This window comes from Elephantulus edwardii, unplaced genomic scaffold, assembly GCF_000299155.1.
Source record: "Elephantulus edwardii isolate Elephantulus edwardi_28Jun2011 unplaced genomic scaffold, EleEdw1.0 scaffold00007, whole genome shotgun sequence".
Lineage (NCBI taxonomy): Eukaryota > Metazoa > Chordata > Mammalia > Macroscelidea > Macroscelididae > Elephantulus > Elephantulus edwardii.
This window is the reverse complement of record NW_006399757.1, coordinates 35,633,180-35,656,359: the sequence shown is the minus strand read 5'-3', so window position 1 is coordinate 35,656,359 and position 23,180 is coordinate 35,633,180. Positions and strand designations below refer to the sequence as shown.

The 23,180-nt window shown below is 37.2% G+C and overlaps 1 protein-coding gene across 1 annotated transcript in view; it reads right to left on the bottom strand.

The window, feature by feature from the left end:
- The window catches only part of BTAF1 (BTAF1 RNA polymerase II, B-TFIID transcription factor-associated, 170kDa), a 106,814-nt gene that overhangs the window by 71,517 nt on the left and 12,117 nt on the right, over positions 1 to 23,180 (bottom strand). The window contains exons 2-4 of the mRNA XM_006880333.1: positions 16,055 to 16,178; positions 9,620 to 9,734; positions 6,079 to 6,225 (exon numbers count right to left, since the gene is read on the bottom strand). Of these exons, the coding sequence (XP_006880395.1) occupies positions 6,079 to 6,225; positions 9,620 to 9,734; positions 16,055 to 16,178 (386 nt within the window). The remainder of the gene's footprint in view (positions 1 to 6,078; positions 6,226 to 9,619; positions 9,735 to 16,054; positions 16,179 to 23,180) is intronic.

The following is a 23,180-nucleotide window of genomic DNA, read 5'->3' as shown; positions in this document are numbered from 1 at the left end:
ATAAAAAATAAAAACTAAAGTACACCTTATACAAACCATGGTATTTTCAATTGCCTCTTACACATCTGAAAGTTAGACAATAAATAAAAATTACATCTCTGTACTCTCCTTAATGGTTGTCGTTATATATTGTTCAGTCGCTTGCCACTCATAGACTCTATGTACAACAGCCCTGAAACCTGCTCTATCCTGTGTCAACTTTATTGTCTCCAATACACCTACCCTCATTACCCCAGTCACGGAGTCAATCCACCTTAACGATGGTCTCCCTCTCTTTCTCTGTCCCTCCACCTTTCCAAGCATGATGTCCCTCTCCAAGGACCAGTCCCTCCTTGCAATATACCCAAAGTATGTCTGACAGAGCTTCAGAATCCTTGCCTCCAAGGAGCACGCTGGCTTCAGCCTCTCTAGGACGAACCTGTTTGTTCTCCTAGCAGTCTAGGGTATATTCAATCTTCTACAGCATCACAGCTCAAAAGCATAAATTCTCTATCATCCCTAGTCATTGTCCAGCTCTCTGACCCATAGTAAGCAAGTGTGAAGCGTATGGCCTGGATCAGGTGCACCTTAGTCTCCAGACTGACATTGTTACTCTTCAGCACTCCTTGATAGAGCAAGTCTCAAAAGGTTAGTTATTCCTGTACTCATATATTAGGAATCTCACTGAAATTTGGTCATGAAATAGAGATGTTGTTATGTGCCATTAAGTTGCATGCGACTCTCAGCGACCCTATATACAACAGCTCTGAACCCTGCTCTATCCTGAGCCAATCTTATAGTCTCTGACACACCTTACCCCTCACTACCACAGTCACTGAGTCAATCCACCTCATCGGGGGTCTTCCTCTCTTGCGCTGTCCCTCTACCCTCCCAAGCATATATTTAAAAACTGAATAAGCATGAAAATAAATTTTACAGGTCTCTGCAAAGAAGAACAAGACACAGAAAAATATATGCCTTTGAATTTTGGTGTTGAAAAAGAGTACTGACTATGGATTTCCAAATAATAAATAAATCTCTCTTTGAAGGATGGTAAAATTTCATCTCATATACTTAGAGCATGCTGTCAGGAAGCATTAGTCCTTGGAAAAAGACATCATGCTGGGAAAGGCAGGGTGTCAGCAAAAGAGATGAAGACCCTTGATGAGATGGAAGACACAGTGGCAACCACAATAAGCTTGAGCATGACCCAGATTTTGAGAATGGTGCAGGGTAGGGTAAAGTTCAGATATGTTGTTCATAGCATCACAATGAACAACAGATCTAAACATAGTTGACTCAATGGCACAAGGAGTTGGAAAAGACAGCACCTAACAACGTATTTAAATACAAGTTTATTTGATGCTTCTAATCACTGAAGACAAACATTTCTAGATGATTATGGTACAAGGCAACAAAAATAAAAAGAGGGGGGGAAAAAAGAGATATTCATCATATATCAAAACCTACTTAGGAAGTTGTGAAAAATGAACATCAGCTTAAGTCAGGAACTGCCCATACTTTCCTACTCACCATATAGTCCTCTAAAAGTACAAAGATATCCTATATTTGATTGTTGGAACAGATAAAGGTCATGAGGTAAAATTTTAAAAGTTGAATAAACTTTCAGTGATAACGAAGAATCAATATTCTTCACTATTTGATATAAATATATCATAGTAACATAAGATGTTATTATTACTGGAAACTGGGTACAAAGTATATTTCCCTGTTTATCTTCTTCATTTTTCTGTAACTCTATAAATGTCTTGGAAAAATAAAATCTGCTTTGGTTGGTTTTTGAAGAGATGTCACAGATGTGACTTAAACATACACAGAATTCCTAGAAACTAAAACAGCACCAGATTGACAAGAATAAACAAAAGTCCAAATACACACAAACTTAGAGTTCAGAAATGCTGTAAGGTCAAAGTGAACAGAGAAAAAGGGGTCCTGGACCAGAATTATAAGTTTAAAATTTTAAATATCTAATAGGAAATTAGTTAACTGAACTACTGTTGCTGTTGTTGTTGTTAAGTGCCATCAAGTCAAGTTGTAGGCAACTCATAGCAACCCTATGGATGAAAGTCCTCGATCCTTGGGTGACAACTTTCATCCATTCTTCTGGCTCATAGGGTTTCTGGAGGCAAGCTATTTACGGAAGTGGATCCCACTCCTGCTTCCGAGCTTGTTTTAACCGGGGAGCCCCACCAAACACTGTCCACCATAGGTAACCATTATCACATTTAACACATTGGTGTCACAGCATTAAGCTTCACAGCAACCAAAAGTTACCTCTGTACAGCAAGTGGACACAACAGGGCTATACAACCTACACGAATGTTTGACCAAAAACAATTAAGAACTAGCCTGAGGGCCACAGGCCCAAGGGCCCTACGGTAACAAAGCCAACAAAACGCCCCAGCTTTCTCGTTCTCGGAGACTTGCCTCTCTCTCTTCCAGGCTCCAGAGGCTGCATGCATCACTCTGGTTGACGTTAAAATGAACTAGGAATGGTATTTATTTTTTTTTTCCAACTCAAAATATCAGAATTACACTCTAAAGTCAGTTGTCTATCTCTGCCTACGTATAGAAATATAGCTCCTACAATGGATATAGAGGTCAAGAGAGAAGAAATGCAAAACTTTAAGTAATCTAGACCTTCAAAACAGGCATAGAAGAGGACATGGAGAGAGACAGACACACAGAGAGTAACCTAAACCTTCAAAGTAGGCATAGAAGAGGACACAGACATGGACGGATGGACATGGACATGTACGGGCAGGGGCGCGCGTGCGTGCACGTGCACACACACACACACACACACACACACACACACACACTCACACTCACTCTCACTCTCTCTCCCCAAAACTGGAACAGGCTGCTCTATCAAAGGGGAAAAAAATAATAAGCATTCAAAAGTGATGCTGCCTGATGGTTCACAAGTCCAGGATAGTCATTACATGCCATGGAGTTAGAATTGACTCTTATCTGGCCCTCCAATTACAAAGTCTAAACCTAGATGTCAGATTTCAGGAAGTCACACTGGGAAAATAATTTAAACAACTACAAATATAGCTAAGACCAGCATCTAAATGAATATGTCATTCATAAACACGAGGAGACTAACACGGGATCAGAAGACATTTAATCCATCAACAAACGAATGGCTAGAGAAGCTGTGGTATATTCGCACAATGGAATACTATGCTGCATTAAAAAACAAGGAACTCAGGCAATATTGCTCAAAATAGTTGACTCTGGAGAACATTATGCTGAGTGAAATGTCCCAGTCACAAAGGGACAAATATTGCATGGTGCCACTGTTGTAGAATGGGACTGTCCTTGGGGTTGGGGAGAGACTGAGTAAGATGGGTTCAATAATGTATACTGCTCTGAAACAGAGAAGGGAGAAAACTGTTTAAAAGAGATATGTGATTAGGTATTTCTGTCATGACAGGAGTCTAGAGCGATGGCTACATGGTGGAGTGGACCTGGGGGAGGATTTGTAAAATAATGAAAGAATCTTTTCTTTTACTTTTCCACGAGGGTAATGTCTGGTGGGGGGGAGCCTTGGGAGGGGACAAATCTACAACAATGAATGAATGGAAATCCAAAGCCTCTGTAAATTTTCACTGAAATTAATAACAAATTTAAATAAAATAAAAAAAAGAATTAAGTTAGAGTAAGGATGGCAATGGTACCACCTTACCTCTGTAACTTGATTTGTGCCACTATTAGAACCTCTACTCAGAATATTATTGCTTTTCAATTTTTGACTCATGCACTTTTAACTTGTTAGTTAAATTTCTATCTTCTAGGCTGCAACACTTCCATGATACATCTTCAAGGATATGAGCATGTACGGCTAAGCACAATTGATAACAGTGCATCTAAATTACAAAATCAATCTCCATAATACTCTATGGCCAAAGGGGCCCTTTAAAGTAGTGAGAGAAGACCTTCACCCTGAAACCCACAGCATCCCTTTTCAGCAGGAAGTAGCTAAGAGAATACGCCGTCCCCTTTTCCTTATGAATCAAGGTGAAGTCTCTCTCAGGGAGGAGTGACAGGAAATGGCAAGGGACACACTGACAAAGGAGATTAATCAGAACTGGCTTTGACAAGCACTGTGGCAATTGGACAATTAAAACAGACATGGGGGGGGGGGAGAAGAACGAACTGGGGATGAGGGTGGAGAAAACAGTGCAACAATGAATGAATGAAAACCCAAAATCTCTGTAAATGTTCATTAAAACTAATAAAATTTAATAAAAAAGAAAAGAAAAAAAAAGACATTTAATAACCTGACTACATAGTTCTAAATAAGCATTACTTAGAACACTATGCCTTATAAGAATCAGAAGGTAAATTTCCAAATAATTGTAATTTTTTTTTTCTTTAAATACAATTTCCTAGAGCTCTTTGTGGAAATACTAAAATGGAAACTCTAAAATAAAAACACATACTTCTTAAAAAGTTGTACAGGTGACACAGGCTTCTGAACTAAAAGCCAAAGATTGCAGACAATGTTCATAGTTATACTGTAAGATAACTTAGTAAACTTCTATTTTAGAGATTACATCTTTTCCAAACTGTATAGATTTTGATGAAAGTTCTATCACCTTTATGAGAAAAAAACAGTCATTTTCTAGAACTTAAAAAAGGCAAATCCAACACAGTGGCACTGAGTCAATTTAAGTCATAACAGTTTCAGAGGATACAGTAAAACTGCCCCATTGGGTCTCCAGCGTTTTAAATTACCTTTGGAAGCAGACAGTCACACTATTCGCTCACAGAACAGCTGATAGATTAGAACTATTAACTCTTTATGCTAGTTCATAGACTTAATATAGGTACAGAGAGTCTAAAAATAAGACTTTTTATTTCAGGGAAAGTTGTAAGGGGAAAATAACCTACAAAACTATAAAAAACTGTGAAGAACAGCTAAATCATATTTATGTCATTCATAAACATAAGTGGCTTTAGTCACTATCATAGAGCTCCTAACTAAAGTAAGCACTTCTTTTAATTATTACACAAAATAATAAAGTGTATGTTACAATCAAAACCATACTAAGCAAAAAGGAATGAGGTGGTTTTGTTTTTGTGGTTTTTTTTAGGAATGAGGGTTTTTTACATTCTTAAAAGATGAACAAATTGAAACATCACCTCAGGATTTATTTAACTAACTTTACTTTGGTAGTAATTAATTAGCAACCAAACAAAATACTGTTCTGTTTTGGTTTTTAGTCAAAAAGACAATTTACTTAGGGAGCTCTGGGGGCCTAGTGGCAAGAAGCTGCACTGCAATCCGAGAGGTATTTGGTTTGAGTCCGCCAGATGCTCTTCTGGAGAAGGAGGGGCAGTCTCCTCCTGTACCAGTCAGATCCAATTTGACGGTACACGCACAAAAAATCATAAAATTAATTTTTTTTTAAATTTTTTACTTTTTTAAAAAGACAATTTACTTACAGAAATCCATTAAAAATATCAAGGTTTTATCCACTCAAGGCATCAATCTTGAATGGATATATTTTATATCCAGATAGATTCTGTTAAGTTTAAAGATAATGGGAAAATTAACTAAATATTCAAGTTTTGCTTTCAGTTTTTGTTCTGCTCACCAGTATGAGAAGATCCAATGAGATTTAAACACATTAAAAAACCAAAATTGCCACAGTTTCTTAAATTTCAGTAACTGTGAAAACATTTCCAATTTGTATTAATCTTACCTTTTAAAATTAATTAAGCTGAATCTCTTGGGTAACACTTTATAATTTCCATATGATAAAAAATTACTGAAACATAATTAATTATATAAACATATCTGTGAACTAGTTTTAAAAAACATATTCACTTAGGGGAATAAAATACTGATATGGTAGCTATAGATCAACTAGTCTGGTTACTTGTCCCACACAAAGACATCACTCTCTAACATGACAAACACACAACACCTGAAAACTTCAGTGAATGTACATTTTGGTGCATTTTATCAGATTATACATGATGAACACACAGCATAGTAAGTGAAATATAAGTTTAAAATCACACATAACTCTTCAAACTTTCTCCTATGAGGCTACTACATACCTGATTTTTCATCTTGGACTTCAAACTCTGCACCAGCAGACCCCAAAAGTGATGCCCCATGTTGTAACAATCTACATATATCAAATCGGGCAAAATTCAATCGATCTGTGGTAGATGACTCTTCCATAGAACTTAATGAAGTAGGTTCTAGATGAAGTTTAAAATAATTTAATTTAACTACATAGCAAAAAATGTGAATGAAATAAAAGAACATTATTATTTAGGATAAATGATTACAATTTTAAGTAAAATTTGTATTATATATGTAGTATTCACCTTCTATAAACCATCAGAGTAATTACTGTCATATATATAAACCGTTTCTGAACACAAAAGCATGTTTTAAGAAGACATTACATTTATATGTTGAAGAGGAGATATATATTTTTATATATATAACCACAGTATAAATGTTTATGCTAGTTTAACACATTAATAACTTTAAGAGAATCTGAGTTCTAGTATCTTATTTCACTAAGGTAAGTAGAAAAGAAAGGGCGCTTTCTTTTTTTTTAGAAAAGAAAAGGCTCTTTTCTAAAATAAGTTCTAAATTCTGGCTATATATTTATTCTGATGAGAAGATAAACTGACACAATCACTGAAAACAGTAAGTGCCAGCAAGTAAAAGTTAAAACTCCAGGTTAAGCTAAGTAAGACTTATCAAAAATAGTAGAATTTATCAAAGCAACTTGGAAATTAAACTGCAGGTACACCATGTTAAATTCTGAGTTAATTACATAGATACCTTTAAACTTTTCAAAAACATGTAAAAGCTTTTCAAAAACACATAATTTTTAAGTGCTATCACAAGCAGTGAGCAAATTCTTTCCTATCAAGACTTACACTTCCAAATACAAACACATATTATGCTTGTTGTTATGTGCTATAGAGTTGTCTGTAATTCTCAGAAAGCCTATGTACATCAGTTCTGAACCCTGCCCTATCCTGAGGCAAACTCATTTCTCCTCTCACTGAGTCAACTCATCTCATCCTTGGTCTTCCTCTCCCGCACTGTCCCTCCACACTTCCAAGCAAGATATCCTTCTCCAAAGAATGGTCTCTCCTGACCATGTGCCCAAAGTATGTGAGGCAGAGCTTCAAAATCCTTGCCTCCAAGAAGCAGCCTGGTTTCACCCTCTCCGGAATAGACTTGACTGTTCTCCTGGCAGTCCACCAGTATGTTCAACACTCTTCTCCAGCACCACAACTCAAAGGCAAAGATCCTTCTTCTATCATATTTAGTTACTGTCCAGCTCTCAGATGCATAGCAAGTAATTGTGAAGACCACGGCCTAGATCAGGAAGGCAAACCTTAGTCTCCAGTCAAATATCATTGCTCTTCAGTACTCTAGAGGTCCCTGACAGCAGTTTCTCAATATAATTAGTCTTTTGATTTCCAAACTGCTGGTAAAAAAAATGTTAATTGTGGAATCAACCAAGTGGAAGTTGTTCAATCTCAATCTTTTCTCCATCCATCATGAAACTGTCAACTGGCCCAGTGGGGAGAATCTTTGTTTTCTTATTTTTTTCCTTTTATTAATTTTAATGAAAGTTTACAGACTTTGGATTTCCATTCATTCACTGTTGTACTTTTCTCCTTGCCTACCCTTTCCCCCAATTCGCTATTCTCTTTGAAAAGTAAAATTCTTTTCTTGTTATATAATCCCTTCCCCCAAGTACACTTCACTATGTAGCCTTCATTCTGAACTCCTGTCCTGACAATAATACCTAATCATATATCCCTTTCCAACAGTTCTCTCCCTCATCTGTTTCAATGCAGTATACATTATTTATCCCCTTTCTCAAGTCTCTCCCCAACCCTGATATAAATCTTGTTTTACAACAGTGGCACTATGAAGAATTTGACCAAGATATTTTACTCAGCATAATGTCCTCCAGGGTCACCCATTTTGCTGAGCTTCACACCATATTGAAGACTACAGTCCTTGACTCTGCAGGAAATACTTCATGTCCTCCTCAATTTCAGCAAGCAAGGTTGCATCATCTGCGAAACGCAGGTTGCTGATGAATCTTTCTCCAATCCCAATGCCACATTCCTCCTTATAAAGTCCAGCTTCCTGAATATGTTCTGCATAGACTGAAAAGATATGAGGATAGGATATATCCCTGACACATATCATTCCTGATTTTGAACCCCCTTCCATCTTCTTTTGATGCTTCCTGGGTCATTCAACATGTTCTGACGATTGCTTCCTGGTCCAAGCACAGGCTAAACATGAGCACAATCAAGTGTTCTGGGATCCCCATTTTTTCAAGATTAGCCACAATGTGTTGTAATTCACACAGTCCAATGCCTTTGCGTAGTCAATGAAACACAGATAGACATTTCTCTAGTACTCTTTGCTTTTGGCTAAGATCTGTCTAACATTGACTATGATGTCCTAGTGTCCCTGAGCCTGCACATCTGACAGCTCTCTGCTGACGTACTATTGTTCCAGTCGTTTCTGGATAATCTTCAGCAGGATCTTGCTTGCACGTGAGATTATTAGTGATACTGTTCAATAATTTCCACACTCTCTTAGATCACCTTTTTTGGAATGGGAATAAATACAGATCTTTTCCAGTTATTTGGCCAGGTAGTTGTCCTCCAGCTTTCTTTGCATAAAGTGGTGAGCATGTCCAAGGCAGCAACTGTTTGTTGAAATATGTCAACTGATATTCCATTAATTCCTGGGGCCTTGTTTTTTGCCAATTCCTTCAGAGCAGCCTAAACTTCCTCCTCCATCATCACTGCCTCTTGATCATATGCTGTTTCATGAAATTCTTCTGTGTCAGCCAACTCTTTTTGATATAGTGACTCTCTGTACTCCTTCCATCTTCTTTTGATGCTTCCTGGGTCATTCAACATTGTGCCTTCATCATTTAGAAAATAATTTCACTATTATATTCTCACAAGAAAATAATTACTTCAGATAACTATACCATGTTACTGTTACTTGTTATGTGCCATCAAGTTGCTTTAGACTCAGTGACCCTGTGTATAACAGCTCTGAACCCTGCTCTATCCTGAGCCAACCTTATCGTCTCTCACACACCTACTCCCTCCAGTCACTGAGTCAATCCATCTCATCGAAAAGTCTTCCTCTCTTGCGCTGTCCCTCCACCCTCCTAGCATGATGTACCTCTCAAAGGATTGGTTTCTCCTTGCAACATGCTCAGAGTATTTCAGATGAAGCTTCAGAATCCTTGTCTCAAAGGAACAGACAGATTTCACCCTCTCTAGGATGAATAAATGTATTTCCTTTCTAAACGTTGTAAATTTCTTGAGGAAAGTAATAATCACAGAAAAAATAAGCACATTGTAGAACATTTTTTATAAAGAAAGATATGAATCCACTAGCTGATGCATATTTTTAAGTGTAGCAAATGTCACCTTACTCAATGTAATTCTGATAAAGCTGTACCTAAAAGCATGACAATAAAGCTACTGACTTAAAATTGATGTTTATAAGATATAAAATACCTATCATAGTTAATTTTAAGTTTTCTTTTTCTGCAAACTATTTTTCTACTCCAAGCACCTTGTTTTGTTCTTGGCATTGGATTCCACTCAGGGACATTTTTCACAATAGCTTCAACAGCTTGTCCTGCTGCAATTCGGGTATCCCAATTCGTGCTCCTTAAATATATCAACACCTTAAAAAAAGGATAAGATAAAAGTTATGTACCAAAAAGAGCATGCTCACTCAATATAACTAGAGCAGAAAACTACAAATTGGATTGTTGTTAAATTACAATTTAGTAACTTTCCAAACATATATTAAAAAAAAAAACCCAAACCTTGGAATTATTATAAGCATTTAGAAAATTCTACCATTCACAGGAAATATTACTAACATAATCCAAAAAGAAACTTGTAATCTAAAAAATGTGTATTTTTAAAACATAGCTATTTTAACATACTAAAGGTAAATATTATTAAGTCCCATTACTTAATGGAGAAAATAAAATTCCTATTGTTGCTATTGTGAGTTGCTGTGCAATAAATTCTGACTCAAAACAATTCTATGTGTGCAAAGCAGAACTACTGCACTGGTTTTAAAGACTGTGACCTTTCAGAAGCAGATTCCTAAACCTGTCTTGCAAAGTGCCTATGTGGGTTCCAACTGCCAGCCTTTCAGCTATTACTACAGAGTACATAACCATCTACATCACTCCAGGGAACTTAAATCCATAAAAACTAGTTAGTTGAATAAATGAGTTCAACATGGATGCAGGACGTAAAATCAAAAGGTAAAAAAAAAAAAGATATTTCTATACACTGTCAATATATAAGGAGCTCTGATGGCCTAGTAAGGAACTGCACTACCAACCCAAAGGCAGACAGTTCAAATTCACCAGCAGCTAGAGAGAATTTCCTCCAGTGAAATTTACAGACTTAGGAACCCAGTGGAGGGTTAGCTGTGACTCAGTGAGTGGGTAAATAATCAATAAATATTTAAAAAAACCTTTAAAAAATATCATTTACAAGAGCTTCATAAAGGATAAAGTTTAAATTGAAATTAATAAAGAAATTGTGAGACTTGAACTTTGAAAACTGAGGCATTCTAAGCACTTCTAAAGAATTAAAGAGAATGAAATAAATAAAAATAAGTCCCATGATCCAGCAATTCTACTCCTAGGAATATGGACCAAAGAAATTAGAACTGAGATACAGAGATTTGTATACCAAAGTTCAAAGCAGAATTATTCACAATTGTAAGAACATGGAAACAGCTCACATGTCCAACCACAATCGAATGGAATAAAAAATTGTGGTACACTTACACAATGGAATGGAGCACCCAGAAGCAACGAAGTTCTAAAATTACTAACTTAGGTTAGTAATTAATAACTTGGGAGAGAATGGAGGGCACTATGCTGAATGAACTCAGTCTCATAAGGACAAATACTGCATAAAACCATTATTGTAAAATGGTGCAAACATTACGGAAGACAATACGGCACTTTCTCAAAAAGTTGCAAACAAATATTATTTGACCCAGCAAGTCCACTATTGGGAATACACCCTAAAGAAACCAGAACTGCCACCCAAGCAGATATATGCACATCCATGCTTATTGCTGCTTTGTTCACAATAGCAAAGAGTTTGAAACAAACCAAGTGCCCATCAACAAATGAATGGATAGAGAAGCCCTGGTATAGTCACACAATAGAATACTATGCTACACTGAAAAACAAAGAACTCATAAAATATTCAAAATGGGGACCCTGGAAGACATTATGCTGAGTGAAATACCTCTGTCACAAAAGGACAAATACTGCATAGTGCTACTGTTGTAAAGTGGGACCGACATCAGAGCTGGGTGAAAATTAAGATGGGATAAATATACTACATTGAAACAGAAGAGGGAGAGAACTGTTTAAAAGGAATATATGATTAGGTAATATTTTTATGACAAGATTCCAGAAAAAGATGTACATATTAAAGTGGATTGTGGACTTGGGGGTTGGGGAATTATATAACAATCAAAGAATTTTTTTTTCTTTTCAAAGAGAAATGTGAACTGAGGGGAGGAGTGGGCAGGGAGGAAAACGTACAACAACGAATGAATGAGAAAAATTAAATGGGAAGAAAATACGGTAAAAAATTTTATGATATATAGATAGTTAGATAAAACAAACACCGATGGATAACTAGTAAAAATGTGTATGGATATCCAAGGGAGAAAGGGAAGGGAAACAGAGAGGGGAGGGTGGGCAGAAGGGGAAATGATAGGGTCACACAATTTGGTGGGCAGAGGAAACAGGAGTAAGAGAAATGGGAAAGATCTGGCATGGAACTGGGAAGACAGTAATGAAGGGCATGGTTTAATGGTGAATATTTTATAATGAATAATTATATGAAACACAATGTGAATGAAGATTAATGTGAAACACAATGTATATAAACTTTCTATGCAAACCCATGTAAAATTAATAAATAAAATTGAAGAAAAAAAAAAAAAAAGAAATCCTGGCCTCTCCTCCTTAATTCCTTTCAAGGAGAGAGGTCCATCCCTTTGGGATATAACTTTTTAATAAATGTATCTTTATTTTTTACCTTAAAAAAATCCCATTTTCATGAATTAAAGACTTAAGAGTTGCTGTTGTGTACCATCGAGTCAGAACCAACCAACCCATAGCTGATCCTCCAGCAGGTTTTCAGAAGCATCTAATTGCATGAGAGGAGACAGTCCATCCTTCTCCCATGGAGCAGCTGGTGGCCTCGAACCCTGTGCCTCTGGGATCGTGGGAAGCACTGTTCTTCACTCAAAATTTATCAAGAGTCAATCAGTGCACTCCTTTCAAATCTGTTGGGGTGTTTTGTTTGTTTGTTTGGCTGGTTTGGTTTTTAAAGAAATTGACAAGCAAATCCTAAAATGTATAAGGAAATGCAAGAGAATCAATATAATATTGAGAAGTAAGATAGTAGGTACACGCTTTTGATTTTAAAAAGTTAACAGCAAAATACTGTAAGTTAGATAGTCTGGAATTAGCTAAAGAAAATGAAACAGAATGAAGATTCCAGGTATAAAACCTAACATTTTAGTTAACTGGTATTTGACAATGGTGTCAAAATCATTTAAAAATTATCTTTTCATGGAGCTCTGGTGGCCTAGAGGCAAGAAGTTGCACTGCAATCCCAGAGGTACACGGTTCAAATCCACCAGATATGCTGGAGAAGGAGGGGCAATCTCCTCATGGACGAGTCAGATCCAATTTGACGGTACACACAAAAAAATAAAGTTTAAAAAAAATTATCTTCTCAACAAATGGTTCTGGGACAAATGGACAGTCATATACAAAAATAAAATTAATCCTTTACTATACATCATATACAAAATTAATTTTAAATAAACTGAAACCTAATAAGATCTAGAGCTATAAAATTTTTATTAAAAAAACAACAAAGGGGCAAATCTTCCTTACAAAATAACTGCAAAGTTTCTTAAATACCAAAAGAAAATATACACTTTGTCTAAGTAAAAAAATTATGCACTGAAAAATCAGTATAAACAAATCAAAATCCCATCATCCTCCTATACAGAAATGGGGAGGGGGAGAATCAATATTCACCTTTAGAGAAAATGCCAAAAGACTCTAGATAGTCAATGCTGAAAGAAACGAACACAGTAAGTCACCTCACACTTTCTGATTCTAAAACACAGTTTGCAACTATCAAAGCAGCCTGGTATCACATAATGGAATATTACGCAGCACTGGAAATCCATGAACTCATAAAATATTACACTAAATGGGGGAACCTCGAGGACATTATGTTGAGTGAAATATCTGTCACAAAAGAACCAATACTGCATAATATTGCTGTTGTAAAATAGGACAGATATGAGGGGGACTGGGGAGAGAACGGGAAAAGAGTGGATAGATGATGAATACTGCATGAGAATAGATGAGAGGAAGAAGTGTTTGAAAGGAATATATCATTAGGCATTGTATACTGACAACAATCTAAAACAAGGGGTGCACTGTGGGGAGGGCTTGTGGAGGGTGAAGGAGGGAGAGAAGAGTATCTGCAACAATAAAAAATTAACACTTAAAATAGCCTGTGTGTCTCTTTCTCTCTGTGAGTGTGTGTGTATATGGGGGTGGGGGGGATCAGTTCCAATGATACTGTCTCTATGTTTAAAAGAACAAAACACAGCTTGGTCCTACACTATTTTAATAACCATTGTTATATTTAATGAACAGAACAGAATTTAGAGTGCAGAAATAAAAATTCTAAGAAGAAACTTCATTTGTAATATTGTTGGTGTCAGCTTTTTAAATGGATTCTTTAGGATAGCAACAAAAGCACAGAGTAGCCTTTCTACGAAGATGGCACTGAAAGCGAAGAAGGAAGGCCCTGCTCCTCCCAAAACTGAAGCCAAAGCAAAGGCATTAAAGGCCAAGAAGGCAGTCCTGAAGGGCGTCCACAGCCAAAAAAAAAAAAAAAATCCGCACGTCACCCACCTTCCCGCGACCTAAGACGCTGAGACTCCGAAGGCAGCCCAAATACCCCCAGAAGAGCACCCCCAGGAGAAACAAGCTTGACCACTATGCCATCATCAAATTTCCCCTGACCACTGAGTCAGCTATGAAGAAGATAGAAGATAACAACACACTTGTGTTTATTTTGGATGTCAAGGGCAACAAGCACCAAATTAAACAAGCTGTAAAGAAGTTCTATGACACTGATGTGGCTAAGGTCAACACTTTGATTAGGTAGGCATGATGGAGAGAAGGCCTATGTTCGACTTGCTCCTGATTATGATGCTTTGGACGTTGTCAACAAAATTGGGATCATCTAAACTGAGTCCAGTGGGTTTATTCTAAATATAAATTTTTCTCACCATAAAAAAAAAGTACAGAGTAAATGACCAAAAAAATAAATGAGACTGCATTAAAATGAAAAACTTTATGCATCCAAATGTTATCACAGAAATGAAAAGACAAGCTACTGACTGAAAAAATATCTCCAGAAAGCACATATTCATTAAGAATGTATTAAAGGAAAATGTATTAACCAAAATATGTATATATAATTTTAACAACAAAAAGACAAATCATCTTATCATAAAACAGGGATAGGATCTGAACATGTATTTCACCCATGAGGACATTCATATGTCCACCAAAGAAACAATAAGCTGGTCAATATCAAAGACATAGAAATCAAAACAAAATCATTCCCACATAAACTGAGAAGCAGTCATGTAAATAGAACAAGGGTATACTAAATGATTTAAATAAGTAAAAATGTACATCAAAGTTGTGTCCTTTCACGATACCTATTCAATCTTAATGCTGAACAAATAACTCAGGAGTCTGGATTATATGAACAATGTGGCATCAAGAGAACAACTCACAATAACTTGTAATATGCAGATGTCATAATGCTGCTTGCAGAAATTCAAAGATTATACAATATGGATTATAGCTCAACATAAACAAAAATCTTCCCAACTAGACCAATACACAACATCATGACAAAAGCAGAGATTGAAGTTGTCAAGGATTTCATTTCACTTGGAAAGAGAATAAGCACCAAAGAAAGTAGCAATCAAGAAATCAAATGACACTGCACCATGCAGGTCTGCACAGCTTGTAGCTCCAGACAGCTGTTAGGCTGAAACAAGTGTCACTGTTAGTCCTTATGTGAGCAAAAGTGCAAATCTATATTTAAGAAATATCTTGAAATTCCTACCTTTGCATTCATATCAAATGGGAAAGAAATGGAGGGATTTAACTGAAAGGAGACATATCTTGAAGCTTCCAATGTCTACGGAATCATACATATTACTCCATTCTACCCTTTAATTGTCCTTCCCTCAATTGACCCCAAACACAAAACACTTTTTACTGTTAGTCAAGAAATGAATCATAAAGAATCTGCTACTTTTATCATACAGGCACAATTTTATAAGCTTACAGAGCTTAGTATAAACACAGCTATTCTTAGAGAAAAAATATTGGTAAAGATTGTGAAACAGTGATTAACTAAAGTGGACAGTACCCACTATCATACACATCTAGTTAATAAAAATATATTATAGCAATTAGCTTTTCTCCTATTTCAGTCACTACCCCCTAGTACTCTTCTGTATGAAAGATGACAACTATAAAATAATGATTAGCTATTAAGAACAAGTAAGACAACTAACAAACCAGACTAACAACTTAGTTCATTACCAAATTGGGCCAAATAAAAATTATTCCATAAGTAAAGACTGTGTAAGTCCCTTAAACAATTAGATCTGATTTTAAAAAACATAAAACTTAGGATCTAAAAAAATTTTTAATGTGGATAAATATTAATATATGCAATGAAATTCAGAGATCACAAATAATAACCAACATAATTCCTCCCTTTTACATATAAACAAGCCCCTATAAATCTTTAAGAGTTCTTAAACCACCATAAAGTTAAATTAAAAGATTATGATGAAAGTTTTTTTTTAAAAAAGAATGCTTACTTTAGATAACAGGTTATTTAGTTCATGGGGATGAAGCTTTACCACTTCTCCAAGTTGCTGGGCAGCTGCTTTTCTCGTAACCGGAGTAGTGCCAGTATCCAGCAAGATAAAAAGACGATCAAGTCTAGAAGGTAACAAAAACATAATGGTTATTCTGTGATATGTTTACTCATATGTATTGAACCAATAAACACATTGAGCACCACAAACCTATTCTAGGCCTGCAGAGGATGCCTAATTTCTGCTCTCAGAAAATGTGCCATACACCTCAACAAGAAAAGAGGTAAACTACTCAGTTACAAAATGGGCTCAGGATATGAACAGGACACTTCACCAAAGACATTCAGATGGCAAACCAACCATGAAAAAATGCACAAAATTCCTATCTATAAGAGAGATGCAAATCAAAACAACTATTAGATATTATCTCACCCCAGCAACAATAGCAAAGTTCAACAGGGCAGCAAACAACAAATGCTGGTGAGGGTGTGTAGAGGCTGGAACTCTTATTCACTGCTCATGGAAATGTAAAATGGTACAACCACTATAGAAGGTGATCTGGCACTTTCTCAAAAAGTTGGAAATAGAAAAGCCATTTGACCCAGCAATTCCCCTACTGGGAGTACGCCCTAAACAAAACAGCCACAACTCTAACACATGTATGTACACCCATGTTTACTGTTGCATTATTCATAAGAACAAAGAGATGGAAGCAACCCAAGTGCCCCTCAACAAACAAAGGGACAGAAAAACTGTGGCACAACCACACCACAAAATATTAAACAGCACTGAAAAATAATGAAATAGTAAAACATTACACAACATGGGGGAGTCTTGAGGATATTATGTTAAGTGAAATATCTCAATCACCAAGGGACAAATATTACATAACACTGCTGTTTTAAAACAGGACATGCCGGGGGGGGGGCGTTGAGGAAGGAATGGGGGTAGTGGACAGATAATAAACACTGCATTGGAATAGATAAGGGGAAGAACTATCTAAAAGAAATATATGATTATGCATTATATGTGTCAGAACAATCTAAAACAAGTGGTGCATTGTGGGGTAGGCTGGGAAAGGGGGGAAATGTGCAACAATGAATAAAAAAAAGAAATAATGTGGAGGAGAGAGTTATGCAAGTACACACTGTCATAAAGGGTACAATTAGGTATTTGCCATAGAAAATACAAACTACTGTGAGGAGAATCAAAGAAGGGAGTAAACAGCCTGTGTAATATTGAGATATCTTTATTTTTTAAGTTTCTTGTATGAGCTGGATCTTAACAATAACAGTACTTCAATACTGATAAAGACGAGGCAGAGAAAGGGAAAAGGCTGAAACACAGAAAAGAGAATAAAAAGAGCACAGCAAGAAGAAAATGTATGTTAATGAACCCAGGCTGGAACTCAAAGTACATGTAAAGGAACAACCAGAGACATTACTGTAGGATTAGCCGAGATCCTACTGTGAAGACCTCTGAACACATAGGGTAACCATGAAAGTTGTGACATCATGTGTCAACTTGGTGAGTCTAGACTACTTAGTGGTTTTGATTACAAGTCTGGTGTTCTGGTGGCCTAGTGTTAAGGAGCTGCACTACCACCCCAAAGGCATGTGGTTCAAATCCACCAGCTGCTCTATAGAAGAAAGTTGGGCAATCTCCTCCCATGTGATTAAACTGCCTCTGAAAATCCACTGGATTGTCAAAAATTAATCGGTTCTGACTCAACAATACATCAGACTGGTGCTGCTCTTCCATATGTAATATATTGTAATCATTTTCCATGATGTTACTGGATATAAAGCAATCTGCTGAAAAAGGAGTTTTCTAGAGAGTGTGGCATACAAATGAGGTTGTGGCAAAGCTTACTCTCCTGAGCTGCTCGGCATTGCTAACTTCTGGTTCCTAGGACATAAGCCTACAGAAGTAACCACCTTGACACCTGACCTATAGATCTAGGTTTGCCAGGCTTCAAAATCCTGTGAGTCAGCAGAGGTCTCCAGCCTGACACTGGCTCTAGGGATTGTGACCTGACAGGTTCCAACTCAACAACAATGAGTTGAGTTTCCAACTCAACAACGAGTTGAGTTTCCACAATGTCTGAATCATTTCCTTAAAAGTCAATCAATCAATCAATCAATATCTTTCTCCCTCCTGTGTTTCAATGTGCTGCACCTGCTCCTGCTCATGTGTACACTGTTAATCCATCAGCTCCAATCCATCAGATGATTCACAAGTAAAAGATGAAGTAGTCTCCTCCCATAAAGATACACAGCTTCAAAACCTGAGGGTGAGGAGGTCCCTGTGAGTTGGGATCAACTTGAAGATAGGGGGTGAGAGAAAAAAAAGTCTTGAGTCAAGAAAGTAGTATCTGAAGTTACACTTTTGGAAGGTGAAGACTGCAGCTGTATGAAGCATGAAAAGAAATTTGTACAGACTTTCAGGCTAAAGGTACAGTTTTAAGATAGAAGCGTAAGAAGAAGAAAGTAGGAAGAAAGGAATCTGAACACATGCAGTACATGGTTTGGTTACTAAATGATATGTCAAAGGTATTGATAAGATTGAGATTTCAGAACCTTAGAGAATAAGCAGTGAATGTTGTTATGTGCTGCTGAATTGGAACCAACTCAGGGTTGACACTATGAGTGCACTATAAGGGCTCAGTAAAGGTAGTGCTCAGAAAAAAAATTCATAGCAACAAGCCTTTGGTGGCTCAACATTTAAGCCCCAGGCTGACAATTGAAGGATGAGCTATTCAAGCTCACGAACCACTCTTCAAGAAAAAAGACCTCATGATTTGCTCTTGTAAACATGACTGCCTAGGAAACCCTATGGGCAAACATTTTACTCCTCTTCACTTTCAGAAAGAAAGCTTGTGTCATCTGCATAACACGGGTTGTTGATGAGTCTCCCCTCAATCCTGGTGAGCTTCTTGGCATAATGATCAACATATGGATTAAACAGGTATGGAAAAAGGATACAACCATGATGCACGCCTTTCATGATTTTAAACTAGACAATATATAGATTTCTTATGCAGTATAATTAAGTTCTAGTATTCCTGTGCTTCTTAAAGATATGTGTAATGATATTTAATTCTCAAAGACACCTGGAAGCTATGTATCAACTCCTCCTGATTTGATATGGCAAATAGTTACAAAAGGAATAAAGGTGGGATGGCAATATCTGCTAATCCTACCACAACCCTAATTTGATGTAAAGGCAGTTTCTTTAGGGTGTGGTCTATAACACCTTTTATCTCAATAAAGATAAAAGGGGAGGCAAATAAAGCTCTGGTGGTGTAGTCTGTAGGGAGAAATACTCCTAACCCACTAAAGGCTCCTCCCCAAAAAGATAGGCAATCTCCTCCCTTTCGGATTTACAGCTTCTGGACAACCTGCTGGGGATCAGCTATGAGTTCAGTTCGAATTTGACAGCAGTAAGAGTTAAACAAGCCAAGAAGAAGTGCCCTCACCAAGAAATATTCACCAGGAGTGAATAGTGTCCTTTTAGACAGCTCTTTCACACCAAAGAACCCCTGGTCTATACCTGAAGAATGCAAGGGCTTTCCTCCACAACTGAAGGAAAGAGATTTTACCTAAAGCCAACACCCTAATTTTGGACTTAGAGCCTTCCAAATGATAATAAATCTGTGTGTTAAAGTCATCCATATAGTGTATTTCTATTATAACAGCATTAGAGAAGAAAAGAAAATTATAAGTAATGCGAAGACTATTTAAAATATATAGGAGGATGTATGCAGATTATATGTAAATATTTAAGCGTTTGATTCACACTGTCAGAACAGAACACTGCATAGTCCTGAGTCACCCACAGCAATCATGGCTGTGCTTGAGCCAGTGTTGCAGCCAGTGTTAGTATATCTCATTAAAGGTCATTTTCTATTTTACTGACCCTCTACCAAGTACAATATCCTGCTCCAGACACTGTTGTTGTTATGTGCCATCAAGTCACCTGCGACTCACAGCAACCCTATGTACAACCGCCCTAAATTCTGCTCTATTCCTTGCCAATCTTATTGTCTCTGACACACCTATCTCTATTACCCCAGTGACTGACTCTATCTCACTGAGGATCTTCCTCTCCTGCACTGTCCCTCTATCTTCCCAAGTATAATGTCCCTCTTCAAGGACTGATCCCGCTTTGCAACATGTCCAAAGTTTATTAGACGAAGATTCAGAATCCTTGCTTCCAAGGAGCAGCCTGGCTTCACCTTCTCCAGGACGAACTTGTTTGTTCTAGCAGTCCAGGGTATATTCTATACTCTTCTCCAGCACCACAGCTCACAGGAATCAACTCTCCTATCCTTCCCAAGTCATTGTCCAGCTCTCTGATGCATAGCAAGTAATTGCAAAGACCATGACCTCTATGAGGCACACCTTAATCTCTAAACTGACACGGTTGCTCTTCAGTTCTTTGGCACGGTCTCTGATAGCAGACTTTCCCAATGCAATTCGTCTTTTAATTTCCTGGCTTCCAGTACCAAGAGTGTTGATTGTAGAGGCAAGCAAACTGAAGCTGTCAACAATATCAATCTCTTCACCATCTATCATGATGCTGCCAATCAGCTCAGTGTTGAGAATCTTTGTTTCCTCAATGTTGAGCTTCAAACCATATTGAAGGCTGTGCATCAAGCGCTTCAGGTCCTCCTCAGTTTCACACAGACTATTGATGAGTCTACCTCCAATCCTGATGCCACACTTCTCCTCACAGAGCCGAGCTCTGTTCCACATATAAATTGAAAAGATATGGAGATAGGACACATCCTTGATGTACACCCTTCCCAATTTTTTTTTTCGGGGGAGGGGTGTGTGTGGTGTGTGTCGAGGGGAACCTGGGCTAGCAAGCCAAGCCCATTGGCCAGAGGGCGGAAGGTCGTGCGCAGAACCCCACCGCCTCACCGCCCCACCCTTCCCAATTTTGAATCAAGCAGTGTTTCCTTGCTCTGTTCTGACAACTGCCTCCTAATAACATGCCCAAAATATGTGGAGATGAAGTCTTGCTATCTTCCCTTCTAATGAACATCCTGAGGACATTTCTTCTAAGATAAACCTTATGTTCTCTTAGAAATTCATGGTATTCTTTATCAACACAATTCAAAATCATCAGTTCTTGAGTCTTCCTTTTTCATCACCTTTCACATTTATATGAGGTAACTGAAAAGGCCAGAGCATGGGTCAGGTTCATCTTAGCCCTAAAGTGTAAAGGTCCTAGGCAGCATATTTTTTTAATGCTATACACTGATTTCTTGACTGTTGCTTCCAAGGATAATGATGATGTAGTTGAAATGAAATCACTGGATACTTCAATTTTTGCTCTACTTATCATGACACTGCTGATTGGTACAACTGTGAGGATTTGTGTTTTATATTGCTGAGGTTAATCCACACCCAAAGTTGTAGCTGTTGATGCTATTTTTTTTTTTACATTTCCTGCAAGCTAAATTGTGTCATCTGTATGGTCCAGGTTGTTAATATGTCTTCCTCCAATTGCAATATGAACATTGTTCTTCATATAGTCCAACTTCTCACCTTATTTGCCCAGTATACAGACTAAAGATGTATGGTGAAAGGACACAACTCTGATGCACAACCTTCCTGATTTTAAAGTATGAAGTATCTTCTTGTTCTGCTTGACTGCCTGCCTCTTGGTCTATGTACAGGCTCCAAATGAACATAACTAAGTGTTCAGAAGTTCCAGTCTCTGTAAGATTATCCAAATTTGTTATGCTCCACATAATCAAATGCCTGTGTAGATAAATACACAAAAGTTTTTAATATTCTCTACTTTTAGGCACGATTCATCTGATGTCAGCAATATCACTAGTTCCGTGTTCTCTTTTTAATCCAGCTTTAATTTCTGTTCCACTCAGTTCTGAATTATCTTCAGCAAGACTATTTGTGTATGATAGTAATACTGTTCCATAACTTCTAACATTCTGTTGAGACTATCTTTCTTTGGAAGAAACACAAATATTGACTTTTCCCACTTTGGCCAGGTAGTTGTCTTCCAAATTTCCTAGCACAAAAGAATAAACATGTCCAGCACTGTATCAGTTTGTTGAAACATTTCAAGTAGTATTCCGTCAATTCCTGGAGGCTTGTTTTTCATCAAATCTTTTAGGGCAGCTTGTACTTTTTCTTTCACTACAATTGATTCCTGATCATATGCTACCTTTTGAAATACTTGTGTATCAACCAACTCTTTTTGGTGCAATAATTTTGTGTATTGCTTCCATCTTCTTTTGATTCTTCCTGAATCATTCAATGTTTTGCCCAGAGATGACAACACTATTGTAATTGAGGCTTAAATTCTTTACTGTTTTTTCTTCCTGAGAAATGTCAAATATGGGTTTTTTTCCTATTGGTTTTCAAACACGGGCCTTTGCACATTTCATTATAATCCCTTTATTTATATTCTCAAGCCAGCCTTTGAAATCAGCTTTCACTTCCTCATTTATTCCTTTAGCTTCTCTACATTCTTGAACAAGTTTCAGAGACTTCTGGCATCCATTTTGGTCTTTTCTTTCTTTCCTGTCTTTTTAACGACCTTTTGCTTTCTTCATACATGATGTCTCTTATGTTGTCATTTGGTCCCATTTGGTCTTCAGTGTTCAACGCATCTAATTTACTCTCAAGATGGTCTCTAAATTCAAATAGAATATCCTCACAGTTATGGTGGCCCTATGAGCAACTGAAGGTGTGTTCAACAATGAGCCCCTGGCTTTGTTCTGACTGATGATACCAAGTTTCTCCATCATCTCTTTACAGCAATGTAGTCAATCTGATTTCATCTAGCCAGGGCCATGTTATATGGTCAGTGTTTGTTTTCTTAAAAATGTATTTGCAATGAGTAAATTAAAAATTCTATCATGCAACTACTGTGCCACAAACTTCTATCATACAAATACTATACCACTTTATGAAGAGGAATTGGGCATCCAGGGAGTCGTAGAAACAATCTTCCACATATACCAAGGGATAACTGTACTGTCAACAATTATATGCCAGTAGTTTAGAAATCCTATATGTGCGCGTTCCTAGAGACAAACTTCATACATGTCTCACTTTCATTAGACCCAAAAGGTTTGATCAAATCCTTA